Genomic DNA, 24245 nt, shown 5'->3' on the forward strand with positions numbered 1-24245 from the left:
AGAACAAGGAACACACCAGGCAGGTCCGAGATACTGTTGTGAAGAAGTTTAAAGCCGGATTTGGATACAAAAAGATTTCCCAAGCTTTAAACATCCAAGGAGCACTGTGCAAGCGATAATATTGAAATGGAAGGAGTATCAGACCACTGCAAATCTACCAAGACCTGGCCGTCCCTCTAAACTTTCAGCTCATACAAGGAGAAGACTGATCAGAGATGCAGCCAAGAGGCCCATGATCACTCTGGATGAACTGCAGAGATCTACAGCTGAGGTGGGAGACTCTGTCCATAGGACAACAATCAGTCGTATATTGCACAAATCTGGCCTTTATGGAAGAGTGGCAAGAAGAAAGCCATTTCTTAAAGATATCCATAAAAAGTGTTGTTTAAAGTTTGCCACAAGCCACCTGGGAGACATACCAAACATGTGGAAGAAGGTGCTCTGGTCAGATGAAACCAAAATTGAACTTTTTGGCAACAATGCAAAACGTTATGTTTGGCGTAAAAGCAAACACAGCTCATCACCCTGAACACACCATCCCCACTGTCAAACATGGTGGTGGCAGCATCATGGTTTGGGCCTGCTTTTCTTCAGCAGGGACAGGGAAGATGGTTAAAATTGATGGGAAGATGGATGGAGCCAAATACAGGACCATTCTGGAGTCTGCAAAAGACCTGAGACTGGGACGGAGATTTGTCTTCCAACGAGACAATGATCCAAAACATAAAGCAAAATCTACAATGGAATGGTTCAAAAATAAACATATCCAGGTGTTAGAATGGCCAAGTCAAAGTCCAGACCTGAATCCAATCGAGAATCTGTGGAAAGAACTGAAAACTGCTGTTCGCAAATGCTCTCCATCCAACCTCACTGAGCTCGAGCTGTTTTGCAAGGAGGAATGGGAAAAAATGTCAGTCTCTCGATGTGCAAAACTGATAGAGACATACCCCAAGCGACTTACAGCTGTAATCGCAGCAAAAGGTGGCACTACAAAGTATTAACCTAAGGGGGCTGAATAATTTTGCACGCCCAATTTTTCAGTTTTTGATTTGTTAAAAAAGTTTGAAATATCCAATAAATGTCGTTCCACTTCATGATTGTGTCCCACTTGTTGTTGATTCTTCACAAAAAAATACAGTTTTATATCTTTATGTTTGAAGCCTGAAATGTGGCACTCCCTAACCCGGACGACGCTAGGCCAATTGTGTGTCGCCCCACGGACCTCCCGGTCACGGCCAGTTACGACAGAGCCTGGGAGCAAACCCAGAGTCTCTGCGCCACCCGGGAGGCCTCAGCTTCCATCATTCTTAAATGGAAGAAGTTTGGTACCACCAACACTCCTCCTCAAGCTCTCCGCCCGGCCAAACTGAGCAATCGGGGGAGAAGGGCCTTGGTCAGGTAGGTGCCCAAGAACCCGATGGTCACTCTGACAGAGCTCCAGAGTTCCTCTGTGGAGATGGGAGAATCTTCCAGAAGGACAACCATCTCTGCAGCACTCCACCAATCAGGTCTTTATGGTAGAGTGGTCAGACGGAAGCCACGACAGCCCACTTGGTGTTTGCCAAAAGGCACCTAAAGGACTCTCAGGCCATGAGAAACAAGATTCACTGGTCTGATGAAACCAAGATTTAACTCTTTGGCCTGAATGCCAAGCGTCACGTCTGGAGGAAACCTGGCACCATCCCTATGGTGAAGCATGCTGGTGGCAGCATCATGCTGTGGGGATGTTTATCAGAGGCAGGGAGTGGGAAACGAGTTTCTTCAACTGAGTTAGGAAGGATGCCTGTATCTTTGTCGTCACTGGGTGGATTAATACACCATCTAAAGTGTCATGAATAAGGTCTTACTTTTATTTTATTTTTTTATCTACCTTTCCAAAGCATTGGAAAGCCTCACTGGTCTTTGTGATTGAATCTGTGCTTGAAATTCATGCGTTTGAATAACTACCCCATGAAGAGATGGGGTAGTTAGTTCTTCAAAAATCATGTTAAACACTATTACTGCACAGAGTGAGTCCATGCAACTTAGACTTGTTAAGCACATTTTTACACCTGAACTCATTTAGGCTTGCCATAACATAGGGGCTGAATACTTATTAACTCAAGACATTTCAGCTTTTAATCTTGTATTAATTTTTAAAGATGTCTAAAACATATTTCCACTTTGACATTATGGGGCAGTGTGTGTAGATCACTAACACACAATCTACATTTAATCCATTTTCAATTCAGGTAGTAACAACAAAATCTGGAAAAAGTAGAGGGGTGTGAATACTTTCTGAAGGCACTTTACAACCATTCATTTTTAAAGCTGGGCTACCTTCAGACAAGTCCTGTGAGGCTTGTGGGCGTCCTAGAGCAAAAATACATGTTCGTGAGAGTTTCAACTTCGAAAAGGGGGTTATCATATTAGCCCAAACTGTTTGGTCGCTACAGACATTTCAAATTAAATCAAATTTTATTTGTCACATACACATGGTTAGCTGATGTTAATGCGAGTGTAGCGAAATGCTTGTGCTACTAGTTCCGACAATGCAGTTGTAACCAACGAGTAATCTAACCTAAAAAATCCAAAACTACTACCTTATAACACACAAGTGTAAAGGGATAAAGAATATGTACATAAAGATATATCAATGAGTGATGGTACAAACCGGCATAGGCAAGATGCAGTAGATGGTATCGAGTACAGTATATACATATGAGATGAGTAATGTAGGGTATGTAAACAAAGTGGCACAGTTTAAAGTGACTTGTGAAACATGTATTACATAAAGATGCAGTAGATGATATAGAGTACAGTATATACATATACATATGAGATGAGTAATGTAGGGTATGTAAACATATTAAGTAGCATTGTTTAAAGTGGCTAGTGATATATTTTTCCATCAATTTCCATTATTAAAGTGGCTGGAGTTGAGTCAGTGTGTTGGCAGCAGCCACTCAATGTTAGGGGTGGCTGTTTAACAGTCTGATGGCCTTGAGATAGAAGCTGTTTTTCAGTCTCTCGGTCCCTGCTTTGATGCACCTGTATTGACCTCGCCTTCTGGATGATAGCGGGGTGAACAGGGAGTGGCTCGGGTGGTTGTTGTCCTTGATTATCTTTATGGCCTTCCTGTGACATCAGGTGGTATAGGTGTCCTGGAGGGCAGGTAGTTTGCCACCGGTGATGCATTGTGCAGACCTCACTACCCTCTGGAATGCCTTACGGTTGTGGGCGGAGCAGTTGCCGTACCAGGCGGTGATACAGCCCGACAGGATGCTCTCAATTGTGCATCTGTAGAAGTTTGTGAGTGCTTTTGGTGACAAGCCGAATTTCTTCAGCCTCCTGAGGTTGAAGAGGTGCTGCTGCACCTTCTTCATCACGCTGTCTGTGTGGGTGGACCAATTCAGTTTGTCCGTGATGTGTACACCGAGGAACTTAAAACTTACTACCCTCTCCACTACTGTCCCATCGATGTGGAAAGGGGGGTGCTCCCTCTGCTGTTTCCTGAAGTCCACAATCATCTCCTTTGTTTTGATGACGTTGAGTGTGAGGTTATTTTCCTGACACCATACTCCGAGGGCCCTCAACTCCTCCCTGTAGGCCGTCTCGTCATTGTTGGTAATCAAGCCTACCACTGTAGTGTTGTCCGCAAACTTGATGATTGAGTTGGAGGTGTGCATGGCCACGTAGTCGTGGGTGAACAGGGAGTACAGGAGAGGACTCAAAACGCACCCTTGTGGGGCCCCAGTTGAGGATCAGCGGGGTGGATCAGCGGGGTGGAGATGTTGTTCCTCGTGAGAAGACCGATTTTCAGGATGTCTCCTGGTCTGACAAACTTCCACCGCAGACGCGGAAGGAGGACGCAGTAGATAGAGACGCAGCACATGCCAAAAAAACAGATCTCTAGCTAAAACAGGCAGATATAGATGGAAATTGTTTTATTATGTTAATTCTATTTTTTTCCCCGCAGGGGTGTGTCAAACATTTATTCCTGTGCCAAAATTGAACAAAAAGTGTAAGTAGGATAGTTTTGGTCATAAAGTCAGTATATTCCAAAACTGGGTTTTGTGAGATGTGTAACTGAAGATGTCACTTACATCATGGTTGGGTTCTGATTTCAATCCTGCCCACACAGGACCAAAGCCTGGCACAGTCTAATCCTGGCTGGCAGTAATCAAATCATCCAGATCACAGATGCCCGGTATGCTGCAGAGCACACTATCCAATCACTCACCAGAATCAACCCGCGCATTCAATTTATAGACATCCAAACTAAACATTAGTATGCAGCACCTCAAACTTGTTTAAACAACAATCCATACACAAGAAAATGTTATGGTGAAAAAACTAGTTGCTTTTTAAAAACGGCTTGGGTTTTCATTCATGAACTAACGTTAGAATCACAAACACCAAATTTATCAAAGACAACTACATCTAGAAAGCAGGAAATGCAGTATTCCCTGACCAATCATGTTCACGATGTCCTGCTGCCTCTCCCGGTTGCTAAGCAATTCGGTACGGTGACTGAAGGGGGACAAACATTACTGCCAGGATATGATATAGCGAAGATAACACCCACATTGAACCACACAATTCTAATTTTTCTTGATGAGTACCGGAAATACCCAGGAGGGAAGTTGTAAGTTTAGCGCCTCTTTAAACAACCTAAGATGTGTGGGAATGGAAGTGTTGTATCACATACAGTACATTAAAGCATACACCAAAAAAATCCAGTAGACATTAATAAATCAATACAAGTCAATGGAAACATGATCATCAAATGACTCCATTTTTAAATAAATAATAACAGTGGAGGTCATCATTTTAGAAAACAGGCTACTGTAGAATCAGTATGCTAATGGACGTACCCAAACGAGAAGAGCTGACTAGGCTTCTTCATGGCCACCCAGGAACTCAGCAGACAGGTGATCAGACTGTAGGCCAACAGGTACACATACATTACCAGTCAAAAGTTTGGACACACCTACTCATTCAAGGGTTTTTCTTTATTCTTACTATTTTCTACATTGTAGAATAATAGCAAAGACATCAAAACTATGAAATAACACATATGGAATCATATAGTAACCAAAAAAGTGTTTAATCAAAATATATTTTAGATTTTAGATTCTTGGTGGTTAGAGAATGACAAGACTTTGCAAAGCTTTCGTCAAGGCAAAGGGTGGCTACTTTGAAGAATCTCAAATATATTTTGATTTGTATAACACTTTTTTTGGGGTTATTACATGATTCCATGTGTTATTTCATAGTTTTGATGTCTTCATTCTACAATGTAGAAAATAGTACAAATTTACAAAAACCCTTGAATGAGTAGGTGTACAAACTTTTGACGGGAACTGTAAATCATCATGACTAACAACACCTCAACACAAACAATTGCACTCTAGTAAAAAGAGCTCAACACAAGTGTTAGGTACAATATTTAGCTTAGTATAAAACTTCCTTTAGACAGTGCTGATAAAACATGATGCTCCCCAGGATGCCCATTTACTCACCTGAAGAGATCGAAGATGGTGAGGTATGTGTATGCTGTTAAGGCTGAAATGACAGAGAAAAACATGATCAGTGAGTGCTATATATTACTTGAATTGATTCTAATAGAAATTTAAAAAACACTTTTTTGCTCTGTAAGTCATTGTAACATGTATGAAGGGGATAGCGGCAATACACCAGTTTAATTTATATAGACTATATTGATGAGATGAACCGTAATTGAATAGAGCCTGCCCTACTGTCAATCAACAAGACAAATGTTCTATGATGATAAATCAGCTGCAATACAGCCTTAGTGTACCAGCCATTTCACATACAAAAATATAAATATCCTTTGGTTGCCAAGGATTCCCTCCCCCAAAACTGTGCCATTCCTCTCCAGTAGAGATGACAGTGTAGCTGTCGTGTCTGAGCTAAGATGCCAACTCCCACGCATATACACAGACACAGCCTGTCATTGTTAATAGATTCAATGAGCAAGCCTGACCCAGTATCAAGCCTCCTACTGCTTCCCAATGTATCTAGACTTTAAAACACAGGGAGTAGTGCCGTGCCATTCTCACAGTCAAACTCCCTAGCTCTAGGGGGCAGTGTAGAGCAGAGCAGCAGTAGGCTAGAGGACCAGGAGGCAACAAAGGTGGAGGCAGAGTGATATCCGCCGGACTGCAAACCCAGCTTTATGTAAGCTGGATATGATGGAGGAGATTAGCAAAGCTTTGCATGGAGAGGAACATTTTGTTTTCACACTGCTCTACCATGTTGGCCAAACTGAGGTGATGTAATTCAGGATACACGCCGACCATTAGCCATTGGCCCAGGGGATCTATGGGACTGATTGAGCTTGGTTTGTGCTGTACCTACCACGCCACCATGGTTACGGCTCAGCACTCTGCATCACCGCCAGAGCACACAGGAATATACAGTGGAGTCAGAAATGATTGATACCCTTGATAAAGATGAGCAAAAATTACTCAAATAAATAATTCAAATACTGAGCTAATACTGAGCTAATATACTAATACAATTGCTCAGAGAAAGATAGTTAACTAGTAATTATAATTTCTCAAAAAAGTAGAGGTCAAAATGATTGACTCCCCTGTTTTCAATACCTCACCTTGTGAGGTTAACGACACTAAGCCTCGTTCTAAAATGTGTTATGCTAACTGGAGAACCCATTGGGAAGGATCTTAGACCATTCCTACATACAGAATCTTTCCATATCCTTCGTCTGCACTTATGGACTGCCCTCATATTAAACCAAAGGATTTCAAAGGGAGTCCAGAGACTGAGATAGCCATTGCAAAATGTTGATTTTGTGGCAAACTAACCATTTCTTTGTGGATTTTGAGGTATGCTTAGGGTTATGGTCTTGCTGGAATGTCTACTTGCAGCCAAATTTCAGCCTCCTGGCAGATGCAACCAGGTTGTTGACAAAAATTCCCCAGGACCAGCACAAGCAGAATAGCCCCATAACATCAAAGGTCCAACACCTTATTTTACAGTAGGTATGGGGTTATTTTCTGCTTATGTATTCTCATTTAGAGCTCTTTGGCCAGGCATACCTGTGGAGGGTTTGTTGCCAAAATGAGAATGCATGAGCAGAAAAGAACCCCATACCCACTGTAAAATATGGTGGTGGCTCTTTGATGTTATGGGGATTTTTTGCTGAGAAATTGTATCATCATAAAATGTCATTTTTTTTGATCATACAATATAGTTCAGTATTTAAATAATTTATTTTATACAGTCATTATCCCATATGGCCTTTCAACCGTGACCCAATCCTATAAATCCACTGTGGTGGTACAGGTGTCTCATCTTTAGGTGTTAATCATGTGAATGTACTATAACATCAGGGAGGACATAGGCTAGACTGGACCATTGGTAAATTAATGATAAAGTCGGATAAGCCCTGGAGCAGAGCATTGGCTATTCACTCTCAATGATTAGAAGATTGACAATGTTTACCAAAACAAAACAGGATGAGATTTGTCATCAGGAAACGTCAGCTCAGTGTTTTTACATCCATCACACAGTGTATTCACCACACACTGCATCAGTTAGGACAGATGCAGTGTGTGGTATCAGACAACCCAGTTGTCTGATACATTTTAATGCTAACATGCTGACCAAACCGGCCATGTTGAAAAAATTAAAACACATACATTTTAATCAATAATTTCATTCAAACTGCTTGCTAGCGTCTGCATAGCCAGGCGCTAAAATAGAACTTGGCTCCGTCTCTTTATCTACTCATTGGTTTTTACAAGCATATACCCACGTAGGTGATTAAAAGATGGGAGGTCCACACTACAGTCCAGTTGGAGGCAGTAATGCACCTTAAGTTGGTTGCCAACCGCCATATAAATCCACAGGAGGATGAATGAGAGATGAATCAAAGAAAATCAAAAATAACTAGGTTTCCCCTTTTTATCAGTTTATTAATATATTTTTTATCAAGGACAGTGCATATTAATCAACATTTCAGTAAAAGTACCAGTTTTAGCCAGCTGGCTAATTTTCAACCGCAGTCCTGGGGTAGGTTATTAAAAACAATTACAATACAGACAAACAATGAGCAGTGAGCACATACAGAGCAACATAGGCCAAGCAACATGTAGCATGCAGACAGAGAGATATAGGACAAGCAACATGTAGCATGCAGACAGAGAAACATAGGACAAGCAACATGTAGCATGCAGACAGAGCAACATAGGACAACATGGAAAGCAGCAATACAGTCAACTCTCATGGCAGACCTTGCAGATCTGCTGCCATGGGTGTGGGTTGTCTGTTTAACAAAAGTACTAAGTAGAGGGGGAGCCAGACCATGTAGGATCTTGAATACAAGACATGCATCTGTGTATTGCACAAGATTTTCCCAACTCAGAAGTTCATGCTTTCTGAGGATGTAACAGTGATGATGGCTACTGGGCTTTCCATCAATCACTTTGAGAGCCTGTTTGTAGACACACTGAATGGGTTTTAATGTTGAACAGCAAGCTTGGGCCCAACTAGTCAAGCAGTATGTTAAGTGGGGGAGTATAATAGCATTGAAGTACAGTTTTGCTACCTCTATAGTCAATTTCATATGAATCGGAAATTAGCTAGGTTGAACTTGGTTATTTTAGTTACCCTTTTCACCTGCTTTAAAAAAAAGAGGGTTGAATTAAGTATGATGCCAAGGCACTTAAAATTGGGTACCACCTGGAGATTCTCTTCTGATACAGACATCTGGCTCAGTAGCTTCAGTTGCCCTTTTTGTGAACAACATGCACACTGTCTCAATGTAAAAAAAATATTATAATAATTTAAAAAAACAAACATGAGTCACTTTGTAACCTGGACCATTACAGTAGTGAGTTCTTGTGCAGCGTGTCATTTGCTCTTTGCATGCACATACATTACCAGTCAATTTTAGACACACCTACTCATTCAATAGTTCCTCTTTATTTTCACTATTTTCTACAATGTAGAATAATAGTGAAGACATAAAAACTATAACACATATGGAATCATGTAGTAACCAAAAAAAAAAAAAGTGTTCAACAAATCAAAACATATTTCAGATTCTTCAAAGTAGCCAACCTTTGCCTTGATGACAGCTTTGTATACGCTTGGCATTCTCTCAATCAGCTTTACCTGGAATGCTTTTCCAAACAGTCTTGAAGGAGTTCCCACATATGCTGAGCACTTGTTGGCTGCTTTTCCTTCACCCTGCGGCCCAACTCACCCAAAACCATGTAAATTGGGTTGAGGTTGGGTGATTGTGGAGGCCAGGTAATCTGATGCATCACTCTCCTTCTTGGTCAAATAGCCCTCACACAGCCGGGAGATGTGTTGGGTCATTGTCCTGTTGAAAAATATATTGGGACTAAGGGAAAACCAGATGGGATGGTGTATTGCTGCAGAATTCTGTGGTAGCCATGCTGGTTAAGTAACCTGAATTCTAAATAAATCAGAGTGTCACCAGAAAAGCACCATCCCACCTCCTCCATGCTTCACGGTGGGAACCACGCATGTGGAGATCATTCGTTTACCTACTCTGCATCTCACAAAGACACGGCGGTAGGAACCAAATATCTAAAATTTGGACTCATGTCCATTGCTTGTGTTTCTTGGCCCAAGCAAGTCTCTTCTTATTGGTGTCCTTTAGTAGTGGTTTCTTTTATTTTATTATTATTTATTTTTTGGAATTTTACCCCGTTTTCTCCCCAATTTTGTGGTATCCAATTGTTTAGTAGCTACTATCTTGTCTCATCGCTACAATTCCGATACGGGCTCGGGAGAGACGAAGGTTGAAAGTCATGCGTCCTCTGATACACAGTACAGCGCCCTTAACCACTGCGCCACCCGGGAGGCAGTAGTGGTTTCTTTGCAGAAATCTTACCATGAAGGCCTGATTCACGCAGTCTCCTCTGAACAACTGATGTTGGGATGTGTCTGTTACTTGAACTCTGTGAAGCATTTATTTGGGCTGCAATTTCTGAGGCTGGTAACTCCAATGAACTTATCCTCTACAGCAAAGGTAAATCTGAAACTTCCTTTCCTGTGGCGGTCCTCATGAGAGCAAATGTCTTCTTAGCGCTTGATGGTTTTTGTGACTGCACTTTAAGAAACTTTCAAAGTTCTTGAAATTTTCCAGATTGACTGACCTTCATGTCTTATAGTAATGATGGACTATTGTTTGTCTTTGCTTATTTGAGCTGTTCTTGCCATAATATGGACTTGGTCTTTTACCAAATAGGGCTATCTTCTGTATACCAACCCTACCTTGTCACAACACAATTGATTGGCTCAAACACATTAAGAAGGAAAGAAATTCCACAAATAAACTTTTCACAAGGCAGACATGTTAATTGAAATGCATTCCTGATGAGTACCTCATGAAGCTGGTTGAGAGAATGCCAAGATTGTACAAAGATGTCATCAAGGCAAAGGGTGGCTACTTTGAAAAATCTCAAATATATTTAGATTTGTTTAACACTTTTTTTGGTTAATACATGATTCCATATGTGTTATAGTTTTTATGTCTTCACTATTATTCTACAATGTAGAAAATAGCAAAAATAAAGAGAAACTCTTGAATGAGTAGGTGATTTCATCCATCATGGCATCGGGGGAAAAGTTGAACTTGGACAGTTTTGTGATGAGAACGGCATGGTTAACAGTATCCAAAGCTTTCCCTAAGTCTAGAAATAGAGCCCCAACAACGCCCCCTTTGTCCATCTTGGACACATTTTCCAGAAGAAAGCAGTTGGCCGTTTCTGTGGAGTGTTTTGCTCTGAAGCCAAACTGCATGTAGTGTAATGTGAAGGGGCTGTTGTTGAGGTGGGCAGTCAGTTGCTCTGCTACACACTTTTCAGCAACCTTCAACACCACAGGTAGTATACTAATGGGCCTGTAGTTACTCACGTCAGCAGGGTCACCGGATTTAAAGATGGCTGTTATGGTCAACTTCAGTACCCTGGGAAATAGCCCCTGACGAATAGACCTGTTGGTGACCTTAGTAATGGGGCCAATGAGTGACTCATTGTAGTTATTAAGAAAGGTAGAGTCCAGCCGAAACACATCTTTGTTCACCTCTGACTCAGAAACCTCCCTTATGAAGAAGACTGGGTGAGTGTCATTCACTAGCGCTGAGCCCAAGAAACCAGTGGAGGGGTTCTGTGTCAGTACTTTGACAGTCAACAAAGCAGTCAACAAAGAAGGAATTGAAGGCTGTTGCTATTTTGACTGCATCCTGTGTTAGACTGTCATTCACATTGATTTCTAGCCTTTTTGCAATGTTACTGTAGTCTTTCCCTATAACCTTTTTTGGGGGGCGGATTTTCACTTTTGGATGAATAGCGTGCGTAATATATGCATATTATTATTAGTATTGGATAGAAAACTCTGAAATTTCTAAAACTGTTTGAATGATGTCTGTGAGTATAACAGAACTCATATGGCAGGCAAAACCCTGAGAAAAATCCAACCAGGAAGTGGGACATCTGAGGTTTGTAGTTTTTCAAAGCTTGGCCTATCGAATACACATTGAGATATGGATAAAGTTGCACTTCCTACGGCTTTCACTAGATGTCAACCGTCTTCTGAAACTTGAATGAGGATTCTACTATAAAAGGAGGGGCTCATGAGACCTCTGAGTCAGTGATCTAGCAAAGAGCCTTGGTCTCATGACACGAGCTCCCGACAGAGTTACCTCTCGTTCCAGTGCTTTTCTGAAGACAAAGGAATTCTCCGGTTGGAACATTGATGTTTCAAGTTAAAAACATCCTAAAGATTGATTCCATACTTCGTTTGACATGTTTCTAAAGGACTGTAACGGAACTTTTCGAGTTGTCGTCTGGATGAAGTGCCTGCGCCTCATGAAGATGGATTACTGGGCTGAACACGCTAACAACAAGTGGCTATTTGGACATAAATGATGGAACTTTATGGAACAAATCAGTCATTTATTGTCGAACTGGGATTCCTGGGAGTGCCTTCTGATGAAGATCAAAGGTAAGTGAATATTTATGGTGTTGTTTCGAACTTTGTTGATTCCAAAATGGCGGATATTCCTCTGGTTGTTTTTTAAAATTTTTATAAAAAATCTGACACAGCGGTTGCATTAAGGAGAAGTCCATCTTTAATTCTGTGAATAACACTTGTATATCTTTTATCAATGTTTAATAAGAGTATTTCTGCAAAAATCACAGAATGTTTTGGAATCAAAACATTACTGCACGTAAGGCGGCAATGTAAACTGAGATTTTTGGATATAAATATGCACATTATCGAACAAAACATACATGTATTGTGTAATATGATGTCCTATGAGTGTCATCTGATGAAGATCATCAAAGGTTAGTGATTCATTTTATCTATATTTCTGCTTTTTATGACCTAACATAATCATATGTTTTGCTTTAACTGTAAAGCATTTTTGAAATCGGACATGATGGGTAGATTAACAAGATGTTTATCTTTCATTTGCTGTATTGGACTTGTTAATGTGTGAAAGTTACATTTCTAAAACATATTTTTGAATTTCGCGCACTGCCTTTTCAGCGGAATGTTGTCGAGGGGTTCCACTAGCGGAACGCCTGGCCTAGAAAGGTTCATTATTATCTTCTCCCAGATCAATTTTCTTCACCAATCATGTTGATAAAAAATGTTTGCCTTGGCCAATCTGATTTCTTTCATCACCTTATTTCTCAACATGGTAAATCTAAGTCACTCTAATTTGGACTTTAAGGCTTTAGAGCATAATCTCATTCTTTCATCCGTCTCCATTATTTCTACATTTAGCCAATGAAGAGTAGTCTTTTGGCCAGGTTTAGATGATTTTCTTTTCTTTAGGAAGCCATTTATTGTAGTCCTGATTGTGGATAGAAAAACCTGACTATCAGCTTCCACACCTGTATAGAACAAGGGATCATTCCAGGTAATTCCCTTAATTGCATTTTCAAAATAATTGAAATCACTCTTAGGTGTTCTGAGCTGATCAGGCTTTCTAACAGTAGAGGTTACACCTGTTCTTGGAAAGCTTTATGGCTATAAGTGTCAGATTATGATCAGACAGGCCAGTAACCATATTGAATGATTTAGTAACTCTATCTGGTTTATTACTGAACACCAGATCAACCTTTGACCTTACACTAGCTGTGTAAGGTCAAAAGGTATTCGTGATCGTTTGAGGGTTTTGCTACAAATCTTGTCTTGATAATGAATGTTCAAATCTCCCATTAAGATGACCTCTTTCCCAAAATCACATTCCTTAAGCATGTTATTAAATTGACCAAAGAACACACGTTTAGTGGAAGGTGGTCTATACATTCCAATAAGGGTAAAAGACATTTGGGGAGACAGTAGCATTTGGGCCAATACATTCTAGTTCATTATCACATGACCACTCAATTTGTTTACATCGGATATGTTCTTTAATGTAAATCATCAGACCCCCTCATCTTCCTTCAATCCTGTTTCTCTTGAAAACATTGTAGCCAGGCACAATCAAAGCAGCTGATGGAGAGTTTTTATGGAGCCATGTCTCTGAAAGGTTGGAGTCTAAGAAGATGTTGAATTTGATCACTTCCTGGAATGACACCGCGAATGTTCAAATGCCCCCTAGTAGTCCCTCGGGCTTAGCTCGTGGGTCCCAGATGACTCGAGAGTGAATGACATTGAAAATAGTAAAATTTTCGCTGTTTTCTGGAAGCTGGGTTTAGGCCGTTTTGATTAGGGGCAGTTCGGTAGTGCAATTAACTATCCCTTCCGCTTGCACTGGATGCAGGGAACTAATTAAAACAGCTTGCGTGCCGAGAGCAGAGTCAAGGATCGCATATAGCGACTTGGATATGTTTGGAGAGTTACATTTCATCTTCGAGCTGGGTGCCTCGAGAGAAACCATGGGAGCATAGCAATCACCCGCCTCCGCGGCCATCCACTGCTCCTCACTACGGTGAGTATCGATGGCTCGGTGATGTTAGGCCCAGGGTTGAGTTGCACATCCCCGGAGAACAGGAGGGTAGTGAACAGGTAGTTTAGCAGTTTCCGATAGATGTTAGACTTGTGTTTGTTACTCCTAAGCGATTCAGTCAAATAGGGAGCAAAGTAGATTTGGCCATTATTCAGAACATGATGGTACGCTGTGTACTGTCCGCTCCCGTGGAACGATGAACCAATGTGTTTGTCTGGGGTGTCGGCATTCCCTGACAGTAGACGGATTGTGTCATCCCAGCAAGGACGCAGTGAGATTATCAGTACAGCAGCTACATGACTGACAATCGTGGCAATAACCATCAGCATTCACCTGATGTTTTAGATAAATTAACAGCATCTAGAGGAGAAGCGGCCCCACCCTCCCTTTGGTCTGCCATCATTCACAATTTTGTGTGAAAGAAAATAAATATATATTTTTTTAAAGGGTAAATTTTCTACAAAAAAAATACATTACGCATTTCAGGTAATAATAACCCAATGTTTTTCTCCCAGTACAAATTAGCTAGCAACAATAAGCTAGCTAACTGTCCAGGAATGTTTTTATGCATTTCAACCTGTCCCCAAATTAATGTAGTTGGTTTAGTTAGTTTTGGTATTTTGCCTCTGGTGCGCGGAGCCGGTTTGGTCAGCTGTCTGGCATGGAGCAGCTGTCCGGCATGGAGCAGCAAAAGTAGTCATAACCCAGAGGACCGGCTCCCTCCAGAGTTGAACCCAATACATGGAGCATAATGTGTGCAGATTAAGGTCACTGGAGTATGATTTCAGACCTGATCAATGGGAGATTATAAAGGGAAGGAGCGCAGTGGAGGAATATGACTCAGGAGCTGCATATTTAATGTCGTCTGCAGAGCAGAAGCCCAAGGCAGTCTGATTGGCTGACTGTTCCCTGTGCCTTGCTGCCACCCCCCCCCAGCCCCAGTTCCACCCCAGGGAACAAAGCCCATTAACGGCATTAAGTGCTGCCTGGTTATCGGAGGATAAGCAAAAGTTGACGGGCCTCTGGGCCACGGGTGTGTATCACCTTTCCCTGGGCCAGGCTCTGCTGGGTCCTAACCGCATTGGCGCATAGACACAGGTTACACACACGGTATCTTAGAAAGGAGAGATTTGCAAACTGCAGCAGTGGGCTGTCATTGCACAGAGAAACATGCATCGACCAGGGCATCTCGGGTGTCTGTCAACGCGGCACATTAAAACAATAGATCGCTCCATATGTAAACTAAAAGCTTTATTGACTGACTACACAGAAACACCTGGCAGGGGAAATGGGAGCCGTGCAAAGGAAGCGGCGGCTGGTCTGGGCCTTGGGCCCGTGCTGACAACCACAGGGGGTGAATGTGAGACCAGGGAAACACGAATTCTGGGCTGGCTGGTACAAAGAGCTGGGAGCAAGCACACACACACACACACACACACACCCACACACACACACCTTATTGGCCCAGATAGGGAGAAGTCAGTGACAACAAACTGTATATAGTTCAGCACACAGACATAAGCACACAATTGTTGAGATAGTTGACCCATCAAAACTGACCTGTCAGTAACCACAACCTGAACTAGCTCCGACTACCAGCACTCACTAAGAAACTTTCGGCTGACCACAAAAAAAACATTGGATAATTGTTTGAAAGAAAACCTGACCTCAGAGATCAACATTTCAATTCACCATTCAGTGGAAACAATGAAGATGGTACACAACTCATTTAGTAAGATAGTGTTCTGATAATGGTCAAGGTATAGAATGAGATTGTATTTCTATGCATATAACCACACCTTTGAAGTTGTTTTCAGGTTCTATGCAAAGGTTTCTCACAAGTTTACTCTTGACAGTTGGTGTATAAACAGCCACAAAGCCTTCAGAAAACATAATCATGAAAATCTCTAGCTGTAATCAACAATAACAATTCTCACCTATTCAAAGTGTGGTGTTACTGAACCCCCCCATGGCTTTTGTACAAGTTGGCCCTACTGTTGTCAGAGCGACAGCATACACTGAATCCTGATGGATGGGGCAAGTAGGATATAGCTTAGCTCTCTGAATAGGAAGACACGAGTGAGCAGCACATTGGTTTTGTCCAATAATTAATAGGCGTGTGTAACGTGAGGCTGCAGAAAGAGGCTGGAACTCCACACTTTAAGTAGACTGTCAGAAATTAATAGGGGTACAAGAACAGGCCTCTGAGGAGCTCCACACCAGCTTGTAGTGAAATCTTCCCCTGCTCCAACCCTGAGTTGAATAAACAGTCTCTGACCAGACTGTGACTGTGGAATGTCTCAGGAGTACCAAAGTGTCTTAATTTAACAACATCAAAACCAGATGCTGCCATTAGATTAGCTCATATTAGGTAGCTCAATAAAGATTACATAAGGTAATGAGACTCCATGAGGGTGGTATGAGGGCCCGACGTCCACAGGTGGGGGTTGTGCTTACAGCCCAACACCGTGCAGGACGTTTGGCATTTGCCAGAGAACACCAAGATTGGCAAATTCGCCACTGGCGCCCTGTGCTCTTCACAGATGAAAGCAGGTTCACACTGAGCACGTGACAGAGTCTGGAGATGCCGTGGAGAATGTTCTGCTGCCTGCAACATCCTCCAGCATGACCGGTTTGGCGGTGGGTCAGTCATGGTGTGGGGTGGCATTTCTTTGGGGGGCCGCACAGCACTCCATGTGCTCGCCAGAGGTAGCCTGACTGCCATTAGGTACCGAGATAAGATCCTCAGACCCCTTGTGAGACCATATGCTGGTGCGGTTGGCCCTGGGTTCCTCATAATGCAAGACCATGCTAGACCTCATGTGGCTGGAGTGTGTCAGCAGTTCCTGCAAGAGGAAGGCATTGATGCTATGGACTAGCCCGCCCGTTCCCCAGACCTGAATCCAATTGAGCACATCTGGGACACCATGTCTCGCTCCATCCACCAACGCCACGTTGCACCACAGACTGTCCAGGTGTTGGCGGATGCTTTAGTCCAGGTCTGGGAGGAGATCCCTCAGGAGACCATCCGCCACCTCATCAGGAGCATGCCCAGGCGTTGTAGAGAGGTCTTACAGGCACGTGGAGGCCACACACACTACTGAGCCTCATTTTGACATGTTTTAAGGACATTACATCAATTTTGAGTGTCACTCCAAATCCAGACCTCCATGGGTTGATAAATTTGATTTCCATTGATAATTTTGGTGTGATTTTGTTGTCAGCACATTCAACTATGTAAAGAAAAAAGTATTTAATAAGAATATTTCATTCATTCAGATCTAGGATGTGTTATTTTAGTGTTCCCTTTATTTTTTTGAGCAGTGTAGGTATAGATCAGTGTTCAGGGCTAGATTCTAAGTAAAGCAGATGTCACCATCTCTCCGAGGGTGTCTCAGGGGGAGTTGGGATATGCAAAAACACATTTCCAATCCACTTATGCGTATAATACACACTTGTACATGTGTGAAATAGAACAAATATAAGCACCCACCTAATATTATTTTATTATGTGGTTGTATGGGGAATAAATTAAGTGAGTTTTAATATTGGCAAAGCTGAGAACTGTTTGGAACAGAAAGTGAATCTGAATGTAGGACTGTTCCCTTTACTCACAGCCCTGTGGGACTCACCAGCTGTGCTCTAGCGGGGAAGAACAGGAGGGGCCTGGGGACTAACTAACTCTCCCTTCACCAAATACAGACACACTGGAGCGCAGACACACACGTGCACACACAGACACAAACAAACAAAGATAAACAAACAAACACATGGACACACATGCTGCAAGGGCCTAGACAGGATAACCTCAAGTGCCACACACAATCTCTTCCCATCTCTGACAGTCACACTCTCTTATCCACAGAGACTTTTTTGGGGGGGAGGCATCTGCATACAGTTTGCCACCATGCCAATCTCCTGAGAGCCACACTGAGCGAGCCGCTCAGACTGGGGGGGTTGTCAGGACAGGGTAAACCCTTTCATTCAGCTCTCCCTCTCTCTCTCTCTCCGGGCAGGAGGAAGGATGAGAGGGGGATAAAGGAGGAGGAGGGGGGGTGTTTATAAGCCTGCAGAACAGGCACTTGACCTCCTTTCGCTTGGCTTCCCCCAGCTGTAGAAATACGGTGGGAACACACAGTCCCAGAGTATAGTGCTTCTGAGAGGAGGCTGTCTGCTATGAAGGAGCAGAGCAGACAGACATCAGATGCACTAACACACACATAGAACAAACACAAATATTAGTTGTGTGTGTGTGTGTGTGTGTGTGCGTGTGTTTCTCTCCAGAAACTAAACACACTGCACACTAAACTGTGAATTAAACAAATAAAAACAAGACTCTGAACCAAGGCCAGTCACTACGTTCCATAACACCATCAAGACAGAAAATAAATGTCCTGAATTTCCAGGAATCACAACAGAGCATTAAACATGCTTAAAAGTAACCCTTTCTAATCATCCAGTATAATCCCGCGTATCAATTCAGCAGAATAATTGCCATAGTAAACAAACAGTATAAGAAGGGAATAAACCTAGAGGATCATGGGCCTTGAAAACAATAACCCAGTGCACACTGCAGTCAGTTTGTATTCGTCTATAATGACCTACACAACCAACAATCCCAGGCAACTATTGATCCAGCTAAAAGAAGTGTTGACAAAAGAGGGATACGCATATCAAATTAAGGCATGGACATTTTTCAACAGCTTGAAACTTTATCTAGTCTTCCGGTGCAAAATTTGATCCGGACCAGCTGACAACACCAAACATTCCTGTAGACTCATCTGTTTTAATCCAACAGCCTACGGAACAGCGCACCACTTTAGGATCAGTTATGCACACACACACACTAAATGCGCTTTGAGAAGGAGGTGAGGAGAGAGGATGCGAGGAATCAAGGAAATATAATTAAGAGTCATCCTTGGAAACGTCCCAACACCACCCCTGAAGGCACCATTATCAGATACTTTGTAGATAGGTAATGAAAGGAAATCGATTGTTATCGAATCAGAACATTTTCAGTTGAAGAAATGGCTGTGGTCACACGCACATCCATCAAAAAACGTGCGTGCTTGGCTAATGGTACATACATGAAAAGAACATAAAGGCCTGTACACTGTTTACTCCCAAATAATTACCACCTTCAATGATGTTTTAATCCAGAGGATCTTCGTCAGGTCCACAATATCTGCTAGCTATATAAATACATTTCTGGTTGCTATCCCTTAAAAGGTACATATGGCTCTTCTTCCTGAAATGAGCAACAAATCTGTAAATTACAAGCTATTATCTTTCCACCATTGTTCATAGCTATTAGCTACAGACAGGATATTGTACCTATATATCAGCGGAAGTAGCCTCCTAAGAGAGTATATTTATGAGAAACTGGAACAAAAAATGTGTTGCACTGCAATGTCTTCCTTTTGAATTTGAAAGGCTTCATGCTAATGACATCTTAGGGCGGCAGGTAGCCGAGCGGGTAGAGTGTTGGGCCAGTAAACTGAAAAGGTTACTCGTCCGAATCACCAAGCTGACAAGGTGAAAAATCTGCCGTAGACCCTTGAGCAAGGCACTTAACCCTAATTGCTGTTGATAATGGCTGACCCTGGCCGTAACCCCACTCTCCGAGGGTGTCTCAGGGGGAGATGGGATATACAAAAAACACATTTCCAATTCACACGAGTATAATACACACTTGAACATGTGTGAAATAGCACAAATATAAGCACCCACCAAATTATTAAAAGGGATTTATTTTGGATTTATGCTGCCCTTATACTCAAAATTAGGCCTAAAAAGTAAGTAGCCTTGCCCGAGCCAGAATGGCCCATAGGAATGGCCCGTTGTTGTAGTCTGAGGCAGCTGGAGAGGGTGCTAGTCTATCACTAGGCCTCGATGTATTCACATGCTAAGCCTAGTAATAGCCTGCAATGCCACTGTTAATTACATGTTCTCTTCCAAGTAGCGTTATGCATGCTTGTTTAACAACCGCTTAATGAAAATGCACTATAAATAGACCTGTCAGAGAGAAATGCAGCATGTAGTCCTCGTGTTTTGTTCAGTGTCACTGAATTGGAAACCCCCATAAATAGACAATGAGATTTAAGTGTAGTCACATTTTCTCTTAGTTAATCATTATCTCGCTCAACCATGAATGCTGCACTTGAACTTATGGGTCAGTGAAGGATTACCCGCAGGTTTGCGTCAAACTCTGCAGAGCTAACATTGATTCTATCCAATCTGCAAGGAAGGATTAGGAGTAGTAGCCCTCCACTTTAGAGTTTTGTAATGGAAAAACATCTCCTGCTCAAATTTAGAATAGGAGATCTCTTCAGGAAGCCGCTTTCTCACAAATGAGCAGCTAGGACCAGTCACAGGGATGAGGCTTGGTGCTGCTGATGGGGACTTCAGATTGTTCTCAGACCAGGCTCACAGCTCTTCCTCCTCCTGTGTGACTATATGGCTGCTGACATGGCCAATTTCGGCCCAATTATGCAAACCCCACGTTCTATGGTTCTGTCCTGCATGCCTTTGGGACATTATCGTATCAAATTCAATTAGAGATTCTCTTTTGTTTTCACAATGTCATTCAGTTGATGATGCTCTACTGGAATGACTAGTCCACCGTAGGCAGTACGGAGCATGTATGAAAAGCACACATCTCCTATGCAACAGCAGTGTAGCTTTGCTTTGTTGTAACACTGGCATTGTTTACTATGAAGGGGGAGGGAGAGAGGAGGACGGTCTAATGAACCGGAAGCCAAATGCTCAGCCCAGCACATTAGGGGAAATATGCAATGACTGGAAAACCTTCAGAGATGTGGAAGAGATCTAATTTGCCACACAGACACACTATAATAAAATCCTCAGACCACTACACTACCGTTCCTCTCGGGTCTGAGCACCAAACTCATAACACACAGCTAAAACAACAGCCACAAGCTTGTATAGCGCCTATCATATACAGTATACAAACACATACCTGTGTTGTCCTGACACCACACAAACTAGTGTTGTCCTGACACCACACAAACAACATAGTGGGGCAAAAAAGTATTTAGTCAGCCACCAATTGTTCTCCCACTTAAAAGTTCTCCCACTTAAAAGATGAGAGAGGCCTGTAATTTTCATCATAGGTACACTTCAACTATGACAGACAAAATTAGAAAAAAAATCCAGAAAATCACATTGTAGGATTTTTAATTACATTTATTTGCAAATTATGGTGGAAAATAAGTATTTGGTCAATAACAAAGGTTTATCTCAATACTTTGTTATATACCCTTTGTTGGCAATGACAGAAGTCAAACGTTTTCTGGAAGTCTTCACAAGGTTTTCATACACTGTTGCTGGTATTTTGGCCCATTCCTCCATGCAGATCTCCTCTAGAGCAGTGATGTTTTGGGGCTGTTGCTGGGCAACACGGACTTTCAACTCCCTCCAAAGATTTTCTATGGGGTTGAGATCTGGAGACTGGCTAGGCCATTCCAGGACCTTGAAATGCTTCTTACAAAGCCACTCCTTCGTTGCCCGGGCGGTGTGTTTGGGATCATTGTCATGCTGAAAGACCCAGCCATGTTTCATCTTCAATGCCCTTGCTGATGGAAGGAGGTGTACCTATGATGAAAATTACAGGCCTCTCTCATCTTTTTAAGTGGGAGAACTTGCACAATTGGTGGCTGACTAAATACTTTTTTGCCCCACTGTATACTAGTGCTGTCACAATATCATAATTTGGAGTTTGATAGTAGGTTTAGTATCACAATACTCAATACCAAAAAGATACCACAGCAAACAAATACAGTTGGGAGAAGGTCAGACTTTCAAATAATCTTTCCAGGTTTTTGCTTTTCAAAACCACACTTAATCGAAAAAAAACTAGACTGGATGTTCTAAGTTCACAACAATGAACTCATTCAAGTCAATGATGACATAATGGGTGGACTAGCAGCCATCGATGCGGTAAAGAGGTCAATCGAACTCCAACACACAATGGAATTACCATGGAAACGCGTGGGGAAAAGGGCTGTGGGAGAAAGATTCAGAATCTCAGAATCTTTCAGAATCTCATTGCCCCACAGCAAAATTAGCCTACATTGACATTCTACATTACCATTTAAATTATTGCATCACAATACTGGCAACCATTTTGAGTGTACCTATGAGTTCAGTCAAATTGCCAGGGTAAGAGGTTCTGAACCTGTTCTATTCATTCTATTTCTATAGGTGCTGCTGATGCATTGTGGTCACTCAGTCAGCGATTTGTTCGACCAAAACATATATACATTTGTTTTACGGTCATGACGATTATCTTATTTTCATGGCGGTCTTCATCCATAACCGTCAGTTACACGGTTACACTGTAATTATGCCAGCCCTAATTTTACCACACAGGAGACCACTTTTGAGGTTTGTGAAAAATCTAAGACATTTTGATTGAGTGTAGTTGCCCTTTAATTTAAGTGTGCATGCACTGTAAAGATGTATAGAGAGCATTACATGGAAATAACCCATTTTGCATGGAGATTACTTTCAAATGGCAGAAGCCTTCAATGGCAGTCAATTGGGTTGGGATTCCTATTGGTTGGGAGCGAGCAGCCAATTATCAGAGCATTTTCATCTTCAATTGGTTTGCCAAGTTTGTAAATGGCTTTAAGCAATATGACTGCCATCTAGTGGCCATAAATTAATGACAAGATTTGGTTCAAGACCCCAGCAAGGCAGGCGGCAGTGGCAAGTCACCTATATTAGCCATTACACTTTTTTTTTAACATAAGAAAATTGACTGCTTTAAAATGGAGAGAGCATGGGCAGCGCCATTGAGCCTGTCACCAGGGCCATAATGGCACAGATACAACGTTGCAATCTCTATACAATGCACCAAGCACTGTTTGGTTAGCAGTGTTCCTGTAGCGCACATGTGAGTTTGCTTAACAAATGCCCACTGGATTTAAGAAAATAATCATGATTCTGCCAGGTAGGCATAGGCTACTTTGTAGTTAACTTTAAATTGAAAAGGTTTTTGGGAAAGCCAAAAACAGCTAAACAAAGTGGTAGACATACAAGCACCACACACACAGGGACATGCCAGTGCCGTTGCCTCTTCAGAAAATTCCAGGGAATACAAATCACTGACGCAGTCTGTTCATGTCTTATGGTAAACTTGGGCTTTCATACTTCTCGAATTCTCAGTGCAGCTCAAGCAATTACTCCAACTGTCAACACATTCAAATGAATAGAGGAAACGTACCGGAGACACTTTGGTTGGGAATTGTGGGCAGGTGAACTTTCGGGCTGTGCGTCCCCCGCAGATGGTGGTCTCAGAGCCGTGTAGCTACAGTAAGTCTTAATGGGACGCCAGACTATCGCATCTGTGGACTTTGATTTACGCTTAACACATACTATTTGCAGCGGGACTGACATCATACTTGTTTTATGATAACATTTTTTAAAATCCCTTTACTTGAATTAGTAATAATATCATATTGATGTTGACATGTAAGATTGGGGGCAGCTTATGAGATCTACACATTACCATCTCCATAAACAGATGGTAATCACATTACCATCTCCCTAAACACAAGGCTGATCTGTGCAGATATAGGCTGGAAAATGCCATTACAGCACAGAGGAAAGACTCTCTCTCGCCCTCAATGTCTTCAATATTAGCACAGCTTGGTTTCGGTGTGGATAAACACCATATAGGAAGTGTACCAACAGTTTCCTGTCCTGTGGATCCATTCTCCTCTGTCTCTGAGCAGAAGGGTCTAACTGCCTGGTGCTGCGGTTTATTTGTGCTGGCTATTGACGTCTGTGTCGCATTCCTCGGGCCGCTCAATATCTGAACGTCCTCCATTTCCTGTGTCTCTGACACACAACACTGGTGGAGGCTGCTTGTGTTGCCATGTTTTTCATTGCACAAATTTTCAGAGGGATTAATCATAAAAGGATTTCACACTGATTTCACCATGATCATCATCACAACAAGACTGCGACACCAGCAAAGATCTAATCTGCAATGTGGGGGTGGGGAGGTCAGATCATAGTAGATTAATTACTATTTCCCTCAGTCAAGAGGACTGTGACTAAATCTATAATATGGGATCTCTCGCTCTCTGGACATCATGAGTAGATCTAAGTAGTTATTAATGGTGTGAACTGCCATGGCCCTAGGTGAACAACTTTAGGGAGAACAGAATTACGTCAGAGCACAATATCAGAACAATGTCAGTACAGAGTGTTCTCACTGACGTCCTCTACTACGCCTGGCTGGCTGTGTGGA

General features: G+C 42.2%; 1 protein-coding gene across 2 annotated transcripts in view; it reads right to left on the reverse strand.

Moving 5' to 3' along the window:
• The window catches only part of LOC112253137 (zinc transporter 6), a 69721-nt gene that overhangs the window by 36048 nt on the left and 9428 nt on the right, over positions 1-24245 (reverse strand). Inside the window, exons 5-6 of one of the 2 annotated variants that reach the window (XM_024425096.2) lie at positions 5505-5547; positions 4857-4922 (exon numbers count right to left, since the gene is read on the reverse strand). In XM_024425096.2, the coding sequence (XP_024280864.1) occupies positions 4857-4922; positions 5505-5547 (109 nt within the window). Of the gene's footprint in view, positions 1-4085; positions 4200-4856; positions 4923-5504; positions 5548-24245 lie in introns of those variants that run through there. The other variant, XM_024425097.2, reaches the window with a different exon arrangement.

This window comes from Oncorhynchus tshawytscha, linkage group LG06, assembly GCF_018296145.1.
Source record: "Oncorhynchus tshawytscha isolate Ot180627B linkage group LG06, Otsh_v2.0, whole genome shotgun sequence".
Lineage (NCBI taxonomy): Eukaryota > Metazoa > Chordata > Actinopteri > Salmoniformes > Salmonidae > Oncorhynchus > Oncorhynchus tshawytscha.